At 39.8% G+C, this 14,745-nt stretch overlaps 1 protein-coding gene across 5 annotated transcripts in view; it reads right to left on the reverse strand.

Moving 5' to 3' along the window:
* Nucleotides 1–14,745, reverse strand: part of triob (trio Rho guanine nucleotide exchange factor b) — a 102,622-nt gene that overhangs the window by 74,184 nt on the left and 13,693 nt on the right. Inside the window, exon 1 of one of the 5 annotated variants that reach the window (XM_034873175.1) lies at nucleotides 2,006–2,179. The exons of the other annotated variants lie outside the window; for them this stretch is intronic. Coding sequence (XP_034729066.1) covers nucleotides 2,006–2,072 — 67 coding nt within the window. The 5' untranslated portion in view covers nucleotides 2,073–2,179. Of the gene's footprint in view, nucleotides 1–2,005; nucleotides 2,180–14,745 lie in introns of those variants that run through there. 5 annotated transcript variants of the gene reach the window in all.

Raw genomic sequence — 14,745 nt, forward strand, 5'->3', positions numbered from 1 at the left:
CTCACAACTTTTAAACAAATTTATTTTAATGGGAAGCATCTTTCGTGATAACAGCACGATTATGTCAGCAAGCAGTATGGAAAAGCCGTCCAATTGTTGTTGCCGGTGTGTAGCGTTTCTTAATTCTCCGTTGTTGCGTCCCACAAAGACCGCGGATTGTGTCCCGGCAGTCGTTGTCCCCGTCTACCACATGTGGCATTTAATTTCCCCCTTGTCGAGTCCCCCTGAGCTGCCCAGTGTCATGCAAGTTGTCGCCGGCGTGTGGCATTTCATATCCCCGTTGTTGCATCCCCCAGAGACCGCAGATCGTGTCCCGGCGGCCGTTGTTGTCCCCCAGAGCAGGCTGCTGCAGCCCAGTCTCATGGCAGTTTGTGAAATGGTCAGGTTCCCATTTCGTGGTGACCACCACGAAATAAACAAGAAAATTGTGTCCCTGTTGACGAATCAATAGATCAAAATAATGTGACCATTTCACAAACTGCAGTGAGACCAGGTTGCTATCTGGCATTCACACTAAAGGACTGGCAGAACAATTCCTCTTGGGCTGCACAAAACATGAACAACTACAGTGTCTGCGTGTGTAAGGAGTCTCAAGTTTTTAAAGTCTACAACAAAGTAATCTACTGACAGTAATCTACTTGATGACAAGTTTTCATTTCCCTGAACAGTGGTTATGGGGACACTTATAAAAGCATTGATAGGCCTGGGTCTGGGTGACAAACAACTTTTCAATTGATCTTACTATAAAAGTGAAAAGGTCCTGTAGGAGACACCTGTCCGATCAATTGATTGCAAAGTCATCCTCACAAGTAAGAACTTAAACCCATTACATCATGTTTTTTCACAGGACTTGGGATACATATTCTAAATTAAACTTTGCCAAAAGCTTTATAATCCCTTGCTCATCTCGCCTTGTTGTGATCTCATTCTGCAGTGCTGTCCTCATGATAAATCACTATTTCTCGTCATCTCCTCAGACATCTGCATTCATTAACCCTGCAGGCACCAACTCTTGATGATTGTGCAATTTTTTTTTAAAGCTATAGCAGTAGTATCTTCTACCTGATTTGAGTATTTGTAAGTGGAGTTAAAAGCAAGCCGGTCTGATGTTATGGACTGTTGGTCTAATAGTTTACCTTCAGTCCTGTGTTTAAGGTGTAAACCAGCTGTCCTGGTTGACCTGTTTCAACACCTGGCACAGATCTGCATGGCTAGGAGGCTATAGTTTTAGCTATAGTATAGCCACAGCATTCAGTAAACATAAGCTGTACAGTATGTCCCGCAAGTAACTTTTTTTAAAGTTCACTGTTCTAGTTTTTTAATAGTACACATGATAAATACAATTGAATACAGAGATTGAAAAAACAAATTCAAGTTATAATCTACCTTAAAAATCAAATAGTACAATACCAAATGTTCATGAGCCATGCCATAAACTGCTGTAAATACTATCTTTCAGAATTATTTAACCTTAGTCTTTCATTGATTTCAACAGCACTGATACTGTGATAACAATGGTTTGGTAAAACAAGTACCAGGAAGTCCTACTGCAGTGAGATTAGCTGCAGACTGTGATTTGGTGAGTTTGGTCTCCCTAAATTCTAAAGTTAATAAAAGGGAACTCCTTTTCTTTTATAAATTGCACTGTTTCATTATTTCATGTGTATTAAATGGTAAAGAATGCCGCACAAGTAGATGGAAATAGCACTGTATTTCCATATTTGAAATCAACATTTATTACTTTGGGTTTACTATTCATCATGAATGCTGAGGTCACATTGAATAAAACAACATTCATTTTTCAGTAATAACAAACTTTAGACACGTCACTGAGTTTTTGTAAAATATCCTTCTACCAAAGATGTTAATTTGATCAGGTTATTTGACAGCAGACATTTCAGTCGTACACATGAGATCAGCCTGTCTACTTCTACTGTAAGGAATCAAACTAAACAAGTTTCTGGATACAAACAATAGAATATATTTACAAGAGAGAATACGCTACCTGAGAGTCTGATCAGGGTTTTTCCAGCCTGGGCGTACTGCCAGCTGTGGTTATCCAGCACTGCCATTGCAAACCAAAACCTGCGCCAAACCGTCCCTATCAAACTAGGCCTACACTACACCCTACACCGGTCTACGGCGATTATCAACCTACCGCTTCTAGCTTTCTAACCGTCCCATTGTTGATGGCGAGGAGGCAACTGAACAACAGCCGGGCCATATATTTGCCAACGCCCCTGCCACCCACTGCGCTGCAGAAAACCAAAAGCACTGCCAGCTCCTTCTTGCCTTCACCAACCGGCTTTTCTTTGCTGTGCCCCCCCATGTCACTTACCCCTCCCCAAAACAAGATTTAGTAACAAGTGCTGCTTTGCATTAAACAGTTTCTCCCCTGTGTGCCTGGCTAGCTACTCCCAGCGAGAGAAAAAAGTTAAGCCAGCCAAACAGTTGTCGGTTCCTGACAGTAATTTCAAAATTGTTTAAAAGGGGGGGGGGATGCAAAAGTACACTGATAATTAGTTCAGGTTTTAAATTTGAACCTTTACACCATCATTATGTCCATAAACCTCAAAAACACTAAAACAACATCATCTGGTCTTACATTTATTGAGGCCAAATTATCTTGGTGTTTCCCCTGTGATGAGTATGGCTAAATTTGATTCAAATATTCATGCATATCCACTTCCACAAAACAGTTGCTTGACTGGGAGTTGGCCTCTTTTGAACTGAGGAAATGAAACAAAGAGCTTGTTTGCTGTTTACTCCTAGAGAGAATACAGTCAGCTTCTTTGTTGTCTCTCAGAGGAAAAGTCGAGGGGGATTACCATTATTTTGAAAAACTGTAAGGAAAGCTCAGATAAACTCTGAAAATGGGATTATGTGACACGGAGCTCAGAAGCAAGGTACAAAAAAAAGTCATGAAGAAACTCCTTTGATTAAAATGCGTCAGTGCATGAGCTGCATCAAACACATTGATATAAAGGTGTTGACATAATAGGTAGTCTGCAATACAATGTGAAACATGCTTAAAAACATTAACATACACATTTGCATACACATTTTTATCTAGCATTCCCTCTACTGTACGTCCCTTGTCTAGGGCCACCTACCAACTTTGTTAACTGTCTGCCATGGTTCCATAGCCAGCCGACCCTTCCTGTCCTTCAGAAAGCCCATGTAGTGGAAACGGAACAACATGGTCAGACTAGCAATGTTCTGTGTCACAGATAACAATTCAAAGTGCGCTGACGTGACACAAAGGAGCTCCCAAAAGTGGTGATCCTGTGGGTTAGGTATATACTGCAACTTGTAAAAAATTTGGTTCTCTGGTGGATTCAATTATTATTATTCAAGCACGACGAAGCTGAAAGATAACAGTGTTACGCTGACGGCATTCATGTCCTGACTCGGTGAGTGAGAGCTGACAGCCTTCTCTTGTGTCTGTGAGTTGAAAGTAAGGTCTGTCCTGCTGTACTGTATGTGTATGCACATGACCCAGTTCGCATATCTGAATGATCCTGTTGGAATAAATAACTGAGAGGGATTGTCACCTCTGAGAAAGAGGCATGGTGTTTTTCGGGGGGTGGGGGAAGAGTCAGCTGTGGGGGATTTACAAACCGATTTTGTGAGCGTGTAGGTCATGTCTCTGCAGCTGTAGAGGGCTTGTTTGTTTATTTTGCAGAATATATTACATCTGTGTTATGATACACTTTATACATACATAGACTAACCACATTACCATCATCATTCTCCAATGGAACTTAACTTTAAATGTAGTTTTGCTGGGATTCAGTGCCCTTGTGTGTGTATCTGTCTGTAATTTTTTGGCCCCTCTCATTACGCTTTTACTAACTTGATCTTCAGTTATGATATGAATTGATCAAGATGACAGCAATATTCTTTTTACTAAAACCATGTTAACTGTTGAATGTTGCACTCTTACTGTAGCAGAGAGAGAGATAGAACAAGAGTGGACCGTGAGATAAGTGGTGACTGTGAGAGGGATCAACACTGTAAGAAAGCATTAAAGCCCTTTTCAGTGCTGAGCGTTCATGTGCATCTGTCTGCTTGTAAGCCCACAACAGTATACAGTACAAACTCCCTGGGCAGCCAGCTGAGTCGCATCAACACATCAATGAAGTAGAGAGGAGGACGCTTTGTACGGCTCGGGGAACACCATTCATCAGCTTCCTCCATCCAAACCGTGCTCCGATTGTCCCGACCGTACAACAAAACCAAGCCAATAAACCACAGTGCACCAAATAACACTTGACAGGCAGGGTGCAGAAGGGAGAGAGAGTAAAGAGTGTGTTGTCTGTGGTCCACAGTGTTACTAACTGCCTCAGAACAAAAGAGGAGAGAATGGGAAAGAGGAAGGAGAGAAAGTGGTTGAGACAAAACCATGTCAGCTGTCCCTCATTCATTTTACACAGTAATGGCCCAAAGCAGATGGGAACTCATAGGTGGAATGTGCAGGGGAGGATGGGGGGGGGTTGCAACCCCACCTTTGTACCATAAATTCATGCAGAAGAATTTACCAGAATGCAGGAAATTAAGTTTTTTGCCATTTAAAACTTTCAATGTTTCTCAAAAGTGGAGATATTAACACACCCAATGTTGAACCCAAAGTTACGCCCTTGCTTGAACTGATGATGTCAGAGAGTCGGAGAGAGATGATGAGAGTCAAAAAGAGGAAGATATGTCTCCATCCTCCTGTTTTAAAGAACAATTTCTAATTCTAACCATATCAAATTAGAATTACCGCTTTACTGTTGTATGCCTTTGCTAAACAGTCAAGTTGCTGTTTACATCCATGTCTGCCCAGATTCATATACTTCACTGAAAACTTGGGGGCACCCAAAATAAGTTAATTCAGTGAAATATGGTCATAACCTCGCCTTCTGTTCCATAGGTATGGCCTTAAATAATGGCTAGAAAAGTGTTTTTGCAGAACATAATGATGTCACAGTGAACATGACCTTTGGCCTTAGGTTGAGTACAACATGTCATCACCTCATTATTCTATCATCTCAGACTATTGTGTGAAATTTTGTCATAATAAGTAAGGTTCCAGTTCACTAAAAAACAGAAGACACACTACAGGTTGATGGAAACCGGGTTTTTTTTAGTTTTTTTTTTATATACCTTGACATTGCGGTGTCTACTTGTAAGGTACAAAGCATTAATGTCATGCTGCCCCACACAATCACGTGCCTCCAGAAAGCCCCAAAAAATCAAAAGTGGCTGATAAAAACAACACAGGATACACGTGATGGAAGCAAGCATTCATTAAAAACAAACGCACGCCATCTTATGTGGAAAGCAGCAACCAAATGCCATAATGTTTTTAGTGTTGCTTGTGCTCAATAAAATATGTAATTTCTCCACATAAATTGCTTTTATTCACATAAAGGTAGATGGCAGGAACATGCACTGATTGACGTTTTATGTTAGCATGAATTTCCCAAATTAACTTAAAACTTGGAAACACTGGCAGAGATGTAGAGAGAGACACAGGGAGCGGACTGCTAAAAATAAACAAATAATGCTAGAGAGAAACCCAGTGCAGGCAACTCTTTTTGCTAAACACTGTACAACCCAAATGAAGAAAATGCTGCATAAATAACAGTATGCAATAAGTTTGTTCCCGCGTGGGATAAAAGATGAAGGTCCATCACCCCATTTCACACTTGAACTGTCAGGTTAGTCAAACCATGACCTGAGATGACAGCAGTACTAACAGAGCAACAGCTGAGCTCAGTTAATAGGATTATTTACTCCCACAAACCTCCTGTACAATACTTACAATTAACACATGATTAACATAAAGAGCAGTCATTAACACAAGTGTTGTGATGACGCTGGAATCTCTAATTTAGAAATGTTTGACTTTGTTGAGATAAAGTAGCAAACAGGAGTCTCTGTAAAACTTGTCTATGGTAAACAACAGAAAAATATCAGGGATGCTTAAAATAATCCAGCAGCGACTTAAGTGTCTGCTCTTTCCTGTGTCAGTTACTATTGGAACAAAAAGGAAAGATAAACAAAACCTGAAATAAAGTGCAAAACTACTGCTGAGCAGCCATGCTGACTTTTTTTAAATTTCTTTTTTATGAACAGTATATGTAATGAATGCTTCTAACAGCGTGTTAATAAAGCAAACTGTGGTTTCTGTCCCAACAAATCCAGCAAACAAACCAATCCAATTGTCTTTAGTGTAAAGTGTGTGCATGTCTGTGTGCCCTGCCTTCAGGGCTTCCAGCTAGCCAACGGCAGGATAGTTCCTGTTTACAAGCTCAGAGTGAGAGCCAGTTCCCAGAGGGAGACGCACAAAGACACACACACGCACATACCTTTGGTAGTTCTAAACATTATTGTTTATTGCAAAGGCCTATGTTTGTGGATGGCTATATGTATGCAGAAAGAATGTGTGTGGCTTTTTGCTGCTGGTGTATATATACATTACTCTCTTCTCTCCAGTCACCCTCTCTCTGCTCCTCTCTAGTCTTCTTTCTAAGTCCATCTATTCTCTGATATCCTCCTACCTCCCTCTCACATGTGAATGTGAGATTTTCCTATGGTCTTCCTCGCTATTTCTTCATTTCTCACTCCTTTTATCCCTTTCTGACACTCTTATCAGTCATTTCCAATCCTACCCTTCCTGACCTCATCTCTCCTGTCTTTCTGCACCCCGTTCCACTGTGAATAGATTTTCACTAGACCTGACCTCAACAAAGACAATTGTCCTGTTGAGTACACACCAGACCGGGAACTACAGTGCCACGGCTCCACAGCCTGTCTTCATGCCAGTAGGCTAGTGGATCCCATGGCTATCCACTGTTATTACGGCCCTGAAAACAACTGGCTTATGCAAACAGGGAGCCACGGGACTCTCGAATGGAGTATCTTACTTACATGGATGGATACACACATGCATGCATGCACAACCACCCTGATAGAGTGGCCTCTAATCATTATGCCAATGAAACCTTACTTGTTCTGAAGAAGCCTATTGAGCCTAATATACTCATTGTCATTTGCACATAATCATGTTTTGCAGTGCCAAAATAACAAAATGAAACAAATAACCTGTGCTTACTTGTGGGAGTATGTTTGCAACCTACCAGTTGATGTTACAGTGTCTTTACAGAGTAGAGTTATTTTACAATTCAGACTGCTGAACTGTTCCAAATTTGATCTCATTTTCATATTTTGTTAAGACTCCCAAGTGTCTCAAAGGGAATGGGGGGGGTGAGAAAAATGAGAAGTAGGGACCGGAATAGAGAAAAAGACATACGCAAACATTTCTCCAGAATGGTTTGCCTCTGCTTCCAATTTAGGATGCTCTTTTCAAGGCATTTAATTGTAGGTCTTTTTATGACTTTGGGGCCTGAACTCCAAGCAAACAACACAGAACCACATCTGAATCCTGACTCCATCCCAACTGCATGTAGATAGGATACCATACATAGTCCTGTTATACTATACTATTCTGTTTTTACCTGCATGATTTTTCTATGGGAATGACAGATGAATGTGATATATGCATAGTGTAAATATGCAAGTGACATTATTCTAAGGAGAGACAAAGAGAGACATGGACTTACAAACTAACTCCTTTAACTCTTTGTCTCACACAGTAGGGGTCAAATTGACAGATAAAAGCATCCACATAAAACTGTGTATGTATCATGTGTGACATCATCGATGGGTTTCTGGAGGAACGCTTTGCAGTGTGAAAGTCAGACTAAAAATGTGCTCCCACACATATTCTCTTTAAGCCTACATATCGGTATACGATAAATAAGTGCATCTGCTTTGAGAATCAGTGCAGTTACATCAACATTATCTTAATATATAAACCTATTTATAACATATAGCAGGATAAGAGAAAGGAGAATATCCAAATGAAGGGAGCATTCCAAAGATTCCTGACCCTCTAATTCCCATCATCCAGCTGCAGATGAATCCATATTGACGGTCTACTTATGTTAATATGCTAATAATAAATGCTTATGGGTCACTACACCTTTTTTACAAGGTTCATCCCTCACTGTCCCCACAAGGGAAGGGTTCAGGGTGTCAATGGGAAGATATAACTGGATTGTTTTCTCATTTTATCACCCTCAGGACCCAGGGTGCAGTTCTAGTGTTTGAGCGAAAGAATAACACCTGGCCCAATGTGGGAAATTCAAATGAACTTAATCTCAAAAACACCTTATTTACGGATGATGGAAACAGGGCATCACAGAGGGTGTCTGCTGCTAATCCTGTGAAGTATGAACTGCATAAACTGACGGATAAAGCTACTCATGCCGTGAGAGATAGCATAGCAGCAGTATTCTCCTTCTCACACAGTATTTTCTTCATTATTATCAGTGACTAGATTTAGATACACAGTATAAACGGACTATTTCTGTTACATGTTTAGTGTTAGTCCATTACAAAGTAACACACCTGGAGAGTGGGTCAAAGTGAATATCACGCTATGAGCAACGCCACGTCAGCTCCAACACTTAAATTATCACCTAATCGACCAACCAAGGACAACAAGCCAACTTCTTATTCAATCTCAAGAGTGAAAGAAAGGTTATGAAGTGCAAGAGAAAGAGACTTGGGAATAAGTGTTGATTCTTTTCTGAGAATGCTTCACTTCAAGCTTGTTCAGTTAATTATGTTCAACACCGAATTTGAGAGTTAGTTTAGATAATAATGATAATAATAGTCTAAAACATGTTTGTCATGATTTGTGATTTGTGAAAATGAACTACTGCCTCCAAGATGCCGAACAAGAGAATTTACAGACATAAACCTGTGATGTCCATCCTGGCACTATTTCAGAGATAAAGAAGAATGAATGTAGTATAAGACGTGTTTGCTCGTTTGTTAATCAGGTACAAGCTGTAATCCTTTAATCATTTAACCGTTTTCAATAAATAACAGTAGAGAAAGCCGATGAGTCAATATGAGGAAGGTGTTTCAAATATTGATCAGAATCAATTTATAAAAATACCATGTAACTTTGGAAAGAAGAAATTGCACATCTGTCCTCTAAAGGAAAAAAATGTAATATATATATGAATAAAAATGCCCTCTTGCTCAGTTCCATACATTCAGGGGGTTTGCTGTTACAGCTCTACTTGGGGTGGTATAAACTGTATCATATGGGGGCTAAAATTATCAAAACTCTTCTACTGTTGAGCAATAGTATTTCCCACCATGTAAGTGTCACTTACAGTTTGGCCTCATGGCATCATCGTGGCAAATGTTCAGCAAATGTTACATGTATTTCAAAGGTTCATGTCTTCACTCTGTGATCTATGGTTCTGGGAGGGCTAGTAAAAGCAACATATGTCTATTATTAAATTGAGACGTATTTGTCTTTTATGTTGACAAGCACTGGTAGTATGATGCTATACCCAAGCCATTGATAGCTCTTCTGTTCAGCTTCTCCGATGGTCACACACACCCTGCATGTAAACACAAACCTTTGCAGGAGGAGAAGTGAGACCACATGACTCGCATGCATTCATTAGTTAGCTTGCAGATCAAAAATAGAAAGTTGCACTGCTGTCAAGAAGCAGCTCTAAGTATAGAGCAGAGTTTAGCCAAATGCTGTCATTGGGCCATACAAGTTCACCAATATGATAAATGCCTTATCATGTGGGTAGTGAAACACAATACGTTAATGCACTTTAAAATGCACATTATGTATGTGGTTATGAATACACACACACACGCACAAACACATTTCAAAGTCAAAAGTGTGGCCTTGCATCACTTTTGCTGTGTAACTTTGTCCACTGCCTAATGTTAAATAATTCAGGCTTGCCTTGTAAAACATAAAATACTTACAAGGTCCAGGAGACAGAATCTGGATGGACATGTCTTTGGCTTGTGACTGCTCCCTCCACACTCAGAACTAGTCATCTGACCAATAAAGCAAGCAGCATGACAGCACAGGAGGGTTTCCATCTATGTATGAGCTTCCAAAGCATTAGGTATTGAAGAACATCCCCCTCTAAGAAAAATACGTTCAGGTTTTAAGAATTAAAGCCTTAACCCCAGCGTTCTTCTCCATTATTAACACAGCAAGTATACACCTTCTTTAGGAGTCACGTTTTGTCAATGACGCAATCTCCACTGCAACATAGAACCACAGGGTGATAATCAATCCTATTCTTAAGAAAAATTAAATTGGAAAAAATCAGTTTTAGTTCCACTACATGTGTGTAAATATCTAATGTCTGCCTGTGGTGTCACTGAAACAGTAAAAATGCCACACTGCAGCTATGGGTCAAACATGTATATATAATATTTTAACATAAAAAATATCCAAATTATTACTGTATTTGGAGAGATATAACAATCCTATCACACAATCCCAAAATCATGCAAATGTAATCTTCTTCTGAATCAATGAATGTAAATCAATCCAGTAAAATTTCTTCAGAATTAGCATTGCTCCTGACAACCATCCTCTCACCCATCAAAAAGAGCGAATGCATCCATGAAAAGGGATTGAGACAGCATTATGGTGATATTCCTCTGTCTCTGGAGCAGCAAGCATCTTTTATATCCCTCGAGTAAAGGAGTGGCCAGCACGTACCCTTCATGCTTAGCCCCCCCCGGCAATCTCTAGCAAGCTATTGGCTGGTGTACGGGGGAGAGGTTGGTGGCGATTGGAGAGGTGATGGAGCGGAACCTCGCTTTCCTATGCATCAGTGCTCTCCAGGAAAAGACCAGGGTCGGAGAACGAGAGAGAGAGAGAGGACAAAGATGATGATGTGGGAAATAGGAATGATATGATGGTTGATGGAGGGGGAGGGAGCTAAATGACGAAGGGAGGGACGAGAAAGTGAGGTACGGAGAAGAGGACAAAAGACAAAAAGAGGGAGGTTGAACATGAGGTACAATATTTAACATCCATAAGATATTCCCCTTTCATTTCTAATACTAACGTCAAGCAGAGAGAACGAGAGTGATGAAAAGTACAGGGAATCTGACTTCGACACCGCCGAGGAACACACTCACTGACTTGAGGGAAAACGCAGTTTGCAACAGATGGAAGCATACAGCATGGTGGTAGATTTATGTATTTAATGTGTGTGTTTGTATCTGGTGGGCCGGGTTCTGCTGTGCACGTTGAGAAGGTAAACCTGTTTTGGTGCTTGGTTGGTGCTGATCTATCACTGAAGGTGTTTGACTTTGAAAGTGTGTATAACCTGTCTATCATTTGTCACTTATTTATTTTGCAATGAGTAGTTAGACTGTGAAAACAAATTTCCATGTGCACAATAAAGACTATCTATCTATCTATCTATCTATCTATCTATCTATCTATCCATCTATCTATCCATCTATCTGATGCCCTTGAATGTTCAAGATGGTAAAGAGGATCAATTATAATATTTCCACCTTTCTTTTACATTTTGACACTCTCTCATCAGCTATTAAAAACATTGGAGAGATAAATGATTATATGAATTGTAGAATTTGGAATTAATTTATATTATTAAGTAATAAACAACTATTAAAATAATTAAAGCTGTGTCCAAAGACCCTTATTTGGTAATATAATAACATTGATTTAAGAATGTGCGTTTCTTAAAAAGTAAACTGATCAATCTGATCAAAAAGCTCCAGTTAAATTAACTGATGTGCTGTTTGGACAAAGAAAGTTTTCAGATTCCTTTCCACCAACCTTTTTGGATTTGATGTCCTGTTATTTGCAGCCACAGGAGATATTACTTGGCTAAACAGATATCATCATGTTGATATCCTGTGACAGGAGGATGCAAGCTGTGCTCTTTCTAAAACCAACACAGCCAGTGTTCCACAGCATGATCCAATTAAGGACGTCTGCACAAACACACATACATAGACACAAAGAGGACCACGGAGAGGTCAGGATGCACACATCCATGTGCACATCTGAATGAATTGCATGCACAGAGACACACAAACATGACACATCCATGCTTGGTACAGAGTCCAGCTGTCTCTGCGTAAGACACCACAGGGAGTCAAACTGGCTTTCCTCTCTTTTATCCCTTCTCCTCAGTGCATGCATGTGTGCTTGTGTGTGTGTGTGTGTGTGTGTGTGTGTGTGTGTGTGTGTGTGTGTAAGATTTCCAAAATTGCAGCTGTCACAAAAAATTTCGACTTTTAAATCCATTGAAACATAACATTCCAGTCTGATATGACACGTTGCAAAAAAATTATAAATTAAATAAAAGAAAATGAAAATAAGATCATATTAAAAGGCTTTCAAGTATTTGTACATTACAGTGGATACTTTACAATGTCCCTTTTCCATTAGTAGTAAATACATAATGAAGTCTCAGGGTTTACATGCCATGCTAAACCATGCCCTAACTTGTCCGTTGTAAGATCGGGTGTCAACCTCAGACTACTACGCAAACCCCAGTGCCACAGTGCAAGCTTCACTAAGAGCTATATCAGTCATAAATTAAGATCACACACTCTCTTGTAGACACAAGATGGATGGTCTGAGCTTGTACATAATATATTCCTTCATAGAAATTATGGCTCATACTTTAGGTACATGCATGCAAATTAGGTGACAGCACCTCACCTAACCAGCTTTTCAGCAAGCCAAGTTCAAATGAAGTTCAGCCAACCTCTTGGTTAAGCTGTGATATTACTGAACACACACCGCAGGTGCTATACAGGAAATGACAGGGAACTGTAACTTACATTATAGTTGAATACCATATATGGTTCAACTATTACTTCATCCTCAAGCCTGATTTTCACTGTGAATTTTTATTGCACCCATATGTAATTGCCTGCCATCTTTGAAATATATAAGAGGACAGAAAGAGAGAGAAACTGAGAGCGAAAACAAAGATATGGTGTAAGAGAGAAAAGAGGGAAAGAGAGAGAGTAAACAAAACACACTTAAACACACACACCACATCTACCAATACACTATATACAGTTTAGTTCTCCCCACCCTGGCCTCTGCAGAGGAGAGTAAAAAAAAAAAAATCCAATGAACTCCAGAGAAAACCACTTCCTCCACTGCTTAGAAGTGTGTGTGTGTGTGTGTGTGTGTGTGTGTGTGTGTGTGTGTCTGCCGGCTTGTTTCCCCGCAGTGCACATGGTTAGCATTCAAAGCCCAATTCAAAACTAACCGCACAGAAAGCTCAGTATGGGTAGAGATGAGAGACCGAGTTCACAGCTGAATTAAACTGAACAGAAACATATGGAGGAGAGGGCTCCCCATCTCTGTCTGTTCATGTTCAAATATTCATCTCTTTTCAGCCAGCAAGACAAGGACTACAAATCTTTCTCATCTAATTCACCATACCATGCATGCTAAACATTTTCAGTGCAGCAAGAGATCAGAATCATCCTGACTGAACATGCAGTTGGCTACTGTTGCAGATTATCTTGGACTGAGGGCCATATCTGGGGAACAGTCCAACTATTTACTCTAAGCAGGCTTAGTCTGTCAATCCATTTGCAGGCAACAGTGTTTTTGGGACACTTGTGATTAAAGTGGTTAAGTGTATTCTACAAAACCCATCCAGATTCTAGTTCATTTTCCCCACTACCAAACAAGTGCATTGAATACAATGTGTGTGAGCCAACCTTATGTATGTCCATAGCTAATCATGATTGTAATGCAAATTCTTGCAACTTCAGAGTTCTGATAACACATTAGTATAAGTACAACAATGATGATGTTGGCAGAAAGGTTGAAGTATTTATGAGTCTAGAAGTGCACAGGCATAACTCAGCACGTAAGTAAGGCCTACAGGCTTCCAATTCTATGAATGAATTCTATTTGTACTTTCACCAAACATCATACACCTAGATCATTAGTTTGGGACCACAGATTGTAATGATTCCCTCCTTTTGCCTTGTTTAAGTTGTATGGAAAAGGCACATCAATACTTGTTGATGTTATATCAGAAATAGCTGTGTTGTCTTTAGTCCAGGCAAATTATCTAGTACTCTCTACTGTAGCTTTGTTTTGGCCAAATATTTTGACTGTGTAATCACTGATCTAATTCATTGCTCAGCCTATATTAGGCTGCAAGTAACCATAGAAACAATGATGAGGATTTAAGCTGTGTTAATGGTAAAAATATCTAATTTTTTAGAAAATTCCAATCCGCCAACTCACTGGCATTGTTGCTTCAGCCTTTATTTTTAATATTGGGATACCTTATCGTACATTATTGCTAACTCATCAACCCACATAGACAAGGCGATCTCTCTATATATGTTCAGCTTTGAGTTTCCACCAGTATACAGTCATGAACAAAACAAGTCACAGCCCTGAAAAGACTGATGTTTCTCAAAACAAGTTAGCCAAACAAGCCAAGTTTAGATTAAAAAACAGGAAATACCCAGTTGAGGTTATGTCAAATCCTTTAAATGGAAGCAACAACAGATCTAAAACCAGCACATTTCATAGAGGCAAGACCAAAAGTTACAATAGTATAGATGAGGAGCACATTTAGCTATTGTAGAAAAAAGAGAAGAAAACTCAAAACAGGCAAACATGCACTAAATGATGGTTGGGAGGAGCCAAACAAACAATGATACTTTTCCACTGAGGGATCAAAATATCCAGAAAATCTTTGTATTTATTTTGAATGTTTGGTCAGCCTAGCTGAGGGGGTACGCTCATCCACACACACACACACACACACACACACACACACACACACACACACACACACACACACACACACACACACACAC

The sequence above is a fragment of the Etheostoma cragini genome, chromosome 6 (genome assembly GCF_013103735.1).
Source record: "Etheostoma cragini isolate CJK2018 chromosome 6, CSU_Ecrag_1.0, whole genome shotgun sequence".
Taxonomy (NCBI): domain Eukaryota; kingdom Metazoa; phylum Chordata; class Actinopteri; order Perciformes; family Percidae; genus Etheostoma; species Etheostoma cragini.